This window comes from Pygoscelis adeliae, unplaced genomic scaffold (genome assembly GCF_000699105.1).
Source record: "Pygoscelis adeliae isolate BGI_AS28 unplaced genomic scaffold, ASM69910v1 Scaffold46, whole genome shotgun sequence".
NCBI classification, from domain to species: Eukaryota; Metazoa; Chordata; class Aves; order Sphenisciformes; family Spheniscidae; genus Pygoscelis; species Pygoscelis adeliae.
The window spans coordinates 31,296-39,513 of record NW_008824931.1 but is presented as its reverse complement, the minus strand read 5'-3'; the positions used below and the strand labels follow the sequence as shown (position 1 = coordinate 39,513).

The following is an 8,218-nucleotide window of genomic DNA, read 5'->3' as shown; positions in this document are numbered from 1 at the left end:
CTTGTGTTTCCCTTCACGACGGAATGACAAGTTCAGCTGGTCAGCGTGTGCCGCCTCTGTAATGCAAAAGGCTGTGGAAGGGACAACAGTGACTCCCGAGTGGTGCTGTGCAGTGAATACAGCTGTAATTAGACCTTTTTTCCCTAATCCTTTGTGCTAGCGAATTGACTAGTGGAAGGGCAAAGTGTTGAAGGAAAAACAGTTGCAGTTTCAGTGCGCTTTCACGGCTGAAAAGCATTTCAGGTGTGGTGGCTCTGAGCTGAGGCTTTTAAAACCAGCTTCAAGCACCTGCGTATGTGGCGTCACCTCAGAGCTGCAGACTCGCAGCCTTTGGTGGGAACCGAACAAGAAGTGCCGGGTTCGTTGGGCATCTGATCCTGAAAACTGTATCTTAACCTTGTTATCTGACTTTTAGTATAGAATCAAATTTTGAGAAGTTGCACAGATTTGTGGTGAAGCAAATTCAAAGCTGTAATTTCAGCTTTCTCAAAGTTTTGTCATGGCAGTGACTAATACAAATTATGTACTTAAAAAACAAAATGCAGTACAGCAGGGGTCAGCAGCAATTGGAAAACCTTTGCTTCAAAATACTTTCAGTGGAAGGCGGAAAGGAAGGCACGTTTATTTGCTCTGTAAGTTGATGTAAGAGTACGTTACGTTCAATTTAGAAGTGTGTTAATGGCAAGTGTTCAGACCAACTTCTGTGTTTAAGTGAAAAGTACATGTTTGTATTCATGATGAGTTTGACTAGCTAAAATTAATTTGCTTTCTCAGAAAAAAATCAGGAGGTTGATGCAGAAGAAGGACCAACTCTTCATCCTGTTGAGATGTCTTGTAGTCCATCGTTAATAGAACCGGCGTGTTCCAACTCTGAGATACAGGGAACCGCAAAAATGAGAAAAAATGATGCTACTTCCAGATTTTTGGTGGGTGCTTAATTTTTAAATGAAATTTAATATTTGTAAGCATGTGTTGAAAGTGAAGTAAAGGTGGTGTGTTTTCTAAACACTTTTTTTTTTCCTGAGAAGTAAACTCTGGCAAAGTTGTATGATTAAAATACCTCTTGTTTTATTGATTTGTATGCTATACAAGTATATAAATATATTTCTGTTGTGTATTTATGATAATTATGCTGCAGTAACTGGTTCTCTGGAATATACAAAAATTACTATTGCTACAGGAATATTTTGAACTAGCAATACGGTAGCTGAGTTCAGTACTACAGAACAAAGTCCAGTTCTGGTCTCTGGTCTGTATCAGTAACTGCGCTGTAAGTACCTGTGGAGGCCTAGGGGAGTGAATGACTCTTCTCCCAATCAGCCTAAAAGCTTCTGAAACTTATATCTGGAGAGCGTGCAGTTGGACTGTAGATACCTTGTGCTGGCTATGATATCTGTTTACAGTGTACTAGCAGCCCATTTCATTTGAATCGTACAGCTGTCATGGAGTTGTGTTGTCAAGATCCATACAAACACACAGATAAATAACCCTCCTGTTTTTCCCTGGCAGCCAGCATCTTGTCCAGCAAAACCGAGTTTTCAAAGCAAGCATCTTTTGCCTTTTTTAAACATTGCTGAGTAAAAATGGCTTTCAGACAGTCTGATAAATAGTGTATGGAGCCGGTGGGATTTTTCTTAAGTCGTCTGTTGTGTATCCAGCAATATAGTGGTAAAAGGGACACATTGGTCAACATTGTTGTACAGTAGATATGTACAACAGATGAAACATCAGCCTTTACTGTAGCTGACGTTCCTGGGATGGATATTTACATTTTAGTAAGTGGAGATTCAAACTGATAGTATTACTTTCAGTACCTAAGTATGTACCGAACATCACTTTGGTGTATTTAAGTTTTTTAGAGTGTGGTTCCTTTCTGGAGGAAGGAATTGAGAGAATGCTAGCAAGACTTTTCTATAGGCATTTGTTTGTTAAACCTTCTCTTTCTCGTATTTCTATGTGTTGAAACTCTACAGGAAGATGCTGATATAGCTCTTCTATGAAACTTTCAGTCTGTAGCCTTTTAGATATTTATTCCAAAGGTCTAAAGAGGTTTTTTTTACTACATGAAGGTTTCTATAGATGTTGTTTTTCTGAGCGAGTAGGAAGTGTAAAAAAAAAAAAAAAAAAAAAAAAAAAAAAAAAAAAAAAAAAAAAAAGACATTTCAAAAAGTAGGTAGTTGTCCAGGCTGCGTTTGAAGGACATAACTGTGTACAAACTTGTGTTGTAGTTTCTCCACCTCTTTTGTGACTGGAGAAAGGTACTAAACAGTAAATATTGTTTCAGGTTCCTCCTTCTGATGGTAATGAAAGTGAACAGTCAAAATCTATTCAAAGAAAGAGAATGCTTCCATCTTGGATGCTGGAAAGAGACCTCCTGGTTCAGAGGATTTCTGAGCCTGTAATGAAAGGAGGTAGGTTTGCAGTGTGGTATGTTTGCATACCAATATACGTTTATGTGCTTTGATCTCATTTTCTTAAATTATAATTGTGGTAGTAGAAAGTATTAATTTGTTACTTCTTTTTCCATGTTCTGTGCCTGGCAGCTGACAGAGACTGACTTCTGTTGTCTCCTTTGTCATCAGTCCTACGGGCATGACAGAGCTTTTTCTGATCAGTTGATTTTCTTTCTGTTCTTTTTTTTTTTTTAATGCCAGGTAATATACTCTCTTTGGACAGCTGAACACCTGATGTTCTGGAGCCCTTTCCTATAAACTCACCTGTTTTGTTTAGTATGTAAATTCTAGGTAGTTTCTGTGCCTTTAATTGCAAGCCTTTTCCACATTTAAGTCACTGGTTGCCCTTCTAAATTTAGATTCTTCTAATTTCACAGGTTTTAAAGATGGGGGTTTTGGGATGGTGGTGTGTGTTAGTTTATTTTTAACTGTGACTGAATCAGACTTGACCATTTAGTCCAAAGTTTCTTCCTAGGAGGAGCAGTTCATGACATTATAGTAGTTTCTTACTAGTATGAGGCTAAAATAGTATTGCATTCCCTCTTGTCCTTCCCGCAAAAGGAAATTCCTGAATGTACAATAAACTTCTACCACTGTGTATCAGCGGTAACAGCAGCAGAATACTGTGTTTAGTCTCTATCAACGGGAGACACAAGGGTGCCATGTTGGCACAATCCCAAGAAAATCTTCTAGCATGCCCGGCTTTGGTCCTGGGAGCTTGTAAAGAGTTCTAAAACTGCCGATGGACATTCTCCGACAAACTTATGGCAAGGCATTTATTGCTTTGATGACTTTTATCGATGGAACTGAAGGGCTGAAGAAATGAGAGAAGGAAAATGACTACGTACATTAACAATGCTCGTCCAGCGTTTCTGTCTTTCTCTGTGCTGAAGCCAGCACGCCTGACTGCTGAGTTTCCTTTGTTCGTCAGTCTAAGTGTATGAACTGTGGCTGGTGTGTACGTGTCCGCTCCTCTGTGTCCAACAGCTATTCTTTAATGCCTCTGTTTCCACCTGCTATTTCTGCTGAGATGGTGTAAAGGAAAAATTTGGCTCTTGATGCCCGAGCAGGCCTGCAGAAGTATTTCATGTAGTGTCTGACCAATTGCTTCTTGTCTCCTGTAGTAAACACAGGTGTCTGGATGGACTGACCTGGGCAATTCTGGCTTTGAACACCTCTGTCGTATGTCATTGGGTACCCTGCCTATTCTTTTCCTCAAAAGCTAATTTTGAGAAAATTATAAGAAATGAAATAAACTTTACTTTTTTTCCCCCCAAATCTAGCCTGTTCCCTGCTGGCTTATTCCCTCAGATGTAAAAATTCCATGTACCAGAGGACTTTCTGCTGGCTGTGTTGAGTTGTTGAGTCCTGCACTAGTAAGATTGTTTTCTTATGTTTGGGGTTGGGGGAGGGGGTGGTGGGGTGTTGGTTTGTTTGTTTTTTCTCCACAAGTACTATGATGTTCGTTATATATGTGTATATAATGTTTGTTTCAAAGACTGAATATTTTGATCACGTAGGTGCTGAGATTTGGAGCTGCTGAAGGCCTGACCTTGAGGGAGCTAGGGATACATACAAACACTATTGGAGCCACTTAAAAATTCATTATGTGAGATAATGATTCCAGTTTAGAATGGGCTGCTTTAATATAACAACCAATCTCTTCTGCAAATATCATATTTCCTTAAAATTGTGAAATGGTGTGCATCTTTTTTAGGGTGGTATTGGACGGAAAGGTAGAGAGTAAAATGAAAAGGCTGCCCTTTTGTTTCTCTTCTGTGTATCTTCCTACTGGAAAGGGAACACTGATTTGTTGTTTTGAAGTCGGACGTTAACATTTGGAAAAACTCCTTGCTTCCTACAGATGTCTCTGGCATGTCTATATTTTTTGAAGGGGGAGAGTTTTTGAAGTCTTGCAAAATGGCATCAAGTATTTTCCTTCTGAATGTGTTTTGCAGCAGACGGAGCTATGACAAAACCGGCATAATGGCCCTAGCTACCTCCCAGCCATATATCCAGAAAATACTACTTCAGTACAGAGAACTTAAGAGTTTTCTGGGATGTGAAGCTTTGCAAAGAGAGGCACAACATTTGCTGTCTTTCTGTCGGTTACTGGCTGATGAAATAATCAACCATGATGTGGTTGGTTAGGCAAGTGGGCCTACCCTGATTTTGCCATGTCCTAATTAATTGGTGTTTGTGTGTGTAAACTGGTAGTCTGAAATGATATTTACTTGAAAGGTCTGCGGTAAAAGTCATCCTTGGACGTTTGGTTTGCTTGATCAGTTCCTGTTGTGTAAATGAAATTGTCAGTCATACTGATACAGTCAGTCCAGAATATCCTTTCCCACATATTTATTGTTTTCCTTCAAATTTCCCCCTCAAACATCTGTTTCATTCTAAAATATACTTCTTACTCCTATAAGCGGGAGGTGAAAAATGTGTTGTTGAAACAGCACATGCACAAGTGCTGCTATTTCTCATGCCTTTTGCCCAGTGTTCTGCTTTGATGTAGCTTTAGATTTCTAATGCGATCAGGATTTCACTGTAAAAAGTTGCATTCCAAAAGTACCCTTTTGTTTTTCTTTTAAGGTAGTAGAATGAAAAAAGGCCAAGGAAGGGGAGAAAGTAATATGGAGTCATTAAAATCAGAAGTAAATGTGGAGCAGAAAAAAAGATTAGCTTCTGAAGAAACTATAGAGGATTTTGAAGGTGAAGAGCAAGATCAAGGGAAAAGGAGCTGTCTTTTCATCCCTGTCCCTTCGTCTCAGGTAATTTTTTGGCTCAGGGCACAACCATGGTATTTCAAAAAATGAGAATGTGGTTGGCAATGTCATGTTGAAGGTTGGGTCTACAACATAACTATGTGTTCTGCTTGTGATTTGTGGCTTAACAGTTGTTTTGAAATGCCAGTCCATTGGACAGCTCTATAGCAAGGATCCTGTAAGTCTTCAGAGACCTGGTTTTCTGCACTTCCTTCTCGGGATCTGGGATTTAGGCCCTGAATGTTCCACGGAAATACCAGACTTTCAGCTTTACAGCAAGAGGCTGGAAGACATGGGCCAAAGTACTGGTCCTGGGAGTGGCTTGGTGTGTGGTTTCTTTTTCTGAGAACCCTTTAGGGATAGGTGATGGTATGACACTGATGTAAGGCAACACCGGACTTTGCCCAAACTAGAGCCATTCTAGTTGGTGAAGTTTTATGGTCAGAAAATTACGGTCTTTGGCTTCACAACTGCTACGTTTTGAAGAAAGATAGTAGGGAGTGTGCTTACGCCACTATCTCAAAATCTGAGTCAAAAAAAGGAAAGAAAAAAAAGTAATCTGAAATCCAAAACAGTCTGTGGCAGTGAGTGAACAGACACTTCAGTCCAGCTGGTCAATGTGTCTGTGTGTCTTTAAAGTATAGCTGCGTTTATAGGCAGCTAAATGCTTACTGATAGCACTCTGCTGATAATGAAAAGGATCATTATCAGAGACAAACAAAACATTCTGGTGAGAGTGAAGTGAGGCTTTCACTGACTTTTCCTTTAAGTGAACAACCTGGGGAGGTGTTTCTAATCTCTAGCATTAGAACTGCCTGGATCTGTGTGCCCTGGGTCAAAATGGCTTCCATAAAGAAAAAAAGATGTGTCATTGTCATAGGAGACTCCCTTCTGAAGGGCACAGAAGGCCCAATATGCAGACCGGACCCACTTCTTAGGAAAGACGTGAAGAGAAAATTTCCTACCCTGGTAGGGCCCTCAGAATATTATCCGTTATTGATTTTTCAGGTACGCAGTGATGAAGTTGCAACAAGAAGTCTGAGGGCAACCAAGAGAGACTTCAGGGCCTTGGGATGACTGGTTAAAGGATCAGGAGCACAAGTAGTGTTCTCCTCTATCCTTCCAGTTGCAGGGAATGATGAGGGAAGAAACAGGAAGAGCCAGCAGATCAATACCTGGCTCTGAGCCTGGTGTCACCGGCAGAATTTTGGGTTTTTAGATCATGGGTCAGTCTACACACACTAGGCCTGCTGGCGACAGACGGGGTACGCCTGTCTCAAAGGGGGATAAGGATCTTTGCACAGGAGTTAGCAGGGCTCATTGAAAGAGCTTTAAACTAGATTTGAAGGGGGAAAGGGATAAAACCAGCCTTGCTAGAGATAAGGCTGGGGGCAGCACGCTGATGTTTGAGGGATGGTGTGCTAGTGAGGTCCTTTTGTCTGCCTTCTCAGTGGAGGTAGGGGATGGAGATCCATGCAGCAGCAAAGACGTGAGTGTTATGGATGTGTTAGAAACCATGGAAGTGCCTGAGAACGGTCACGTCAGAATGAGGGTTTCTCCCCCCAAAAAGGTGGTGGGATCAATAGCCCAGCTGAAGTGCATCTACACCAATGCACGCAGCATGGGCAAAAACAGGAGGAGCAGGAAGCTATTGTGCAGCAGGAAAACTATGATATAGTTGCCATCACGGAAACATGGTGGGGTGACTCGCGCAACTGGAGTGCTGCAGTGGATGGCTATAAACTCCTCAGAAGGGATAGGCACGGAAGGAGAGGCGGTAGGGGAGCCTAGTACGTTAGGGAGTGTTTTGATTGTCTGGAGCTTAATGATGGTGACAATAGGGTTGAGTGCTTATGGGTAAGAATTAGGGACAAGGCCAGCAAGGCACATATCATGGTAGGAGCCTGTTATAGACCACCCAACCAGGATGAAGAGGCAGATGAAATATTCTATAAGCAGCTGGCAGAAGTCTCACAATCGCTAACCCTTGTTCTCGTGGGAGACTTCAACTTACCAGATGTCTGCTGGAAATACAATACAGTAGAGAGGAAACGGTCTAGGAGGTTCCTAGAGTGTGTGGAAGACAACTTCCTGACGCAGCTGGTGAGTGAGCCAACTAGGGAAGGTGCCCTGCTGGACCTGTTGTTTGTGAACAGAGAAGGTCTTGTGGGTGATGTGACGGTTGGAGGCTGTGTTGGGCATAGCCATCATGAAATTACATAGAGTTTTCGATTCTTGGAGAAGTAAGGAGGGGGGTCAGCAGAACTGCTGCCTTGCGCTTCCGGAGGGCAGACTTTGGCCTGTTTGGGAGACTGGTTGGCAGAGTCCCTTGGGAGGCAGTCCTGAAGGGCAAAGGAGCCCAGGAAGGCTGGACGATCTTCAAGAAGGAAAACTTAAAGGCGCAGGAGCAGGCCGTTCCCATGTGCCAAAAGATGAGCCAGTGGGGAAGAAGACCGGCCTGGCTGAACAGAGAACTTTGGCTGGAAATCAGGGAAAAAAAAGAGAGTTTATGACCTTTGGAAGAAGGGGCGGGCAACTTAGGAGGACTATCAGGATGTTATGAGGTTATACAGGGAGAAAATTAGAAGGGCCAAAGCCCAACTAGAACTTAATCTGGCTACTGCTGTAAAAGACAATAAAAAATGTTTCTATAAATACATTAGCAACAAAAGGAGGGCTAAGGAGAATCTCCATCTTTTATTGGATGCGGGGGGAAACATAGTGACAAAGGATGAGGAAAAGACTGAGGTACTTAATGCCTTCTTTGTCTCAGTCTCTAATAGTAAGACCAGTTGTTCTCTGGGTACCCATCCCCCTGAGCTGGAAGACAGGGACGGGGAGCAGAATGAAGCCCCCATAATCCAAGGGGAAATGGTTAGCGACCTGTTACACCACTTAGACACACACAAGTCTATGGGGCTGGATGGGATCCACCCAAGTGTTCTGAGGGAGCTGGCGGAAGTGCTCACCAAGCCACTTTCAATCCTTTGTCAGGAGTCC

At 42.2% G+C, this 8,218-nt stretch overlaps 2 protein-coding genes across 2 annotated transcripts in view; one reads left to right on the top strand and one right to left on the bottom strand.

Annotated features, from left to right (window-relative positions):
• FBXO48 (F-box protein 48) overlaps positions 1-818 on the bottom strand; it is a 3,664-nt gene extending 2,846 nt beyond the window's left edge. The window contains exon 1 of the mRNA XM_009325021.1: positions 812-818. Within this exon, the coding sequence (XP_009323296.1) occupies positions 812-818 (7 nt within the window). The remainder of the gene's footprint in view (positions 1-811) is intronic.
• The window catches only part of APLF (aprataxin and PNKP like factor), a 25,842-nt gene continuing 17,649 nt past the window's right edge, over positions 26-8,218 (top strand). The window contains exons 1-4 of the mRNA XM_009325006.1: positions 26-124; positions 775-926; positions 2,285-2,411; positions 5,046-5,224. Coding sequence (XP_009323281.1) covers positions 828-926; positions 2,285-2,411; positions 5,046-5,224 — 405 coding nt within the window. The 5' untranslated portion in view covers positions 26-124; positions 775-827. The remainder of the gene's footprint in view (positions 125-774; positions 927-2,284; positions 2,412-5,045; positions 5,225-8,218) is intronic.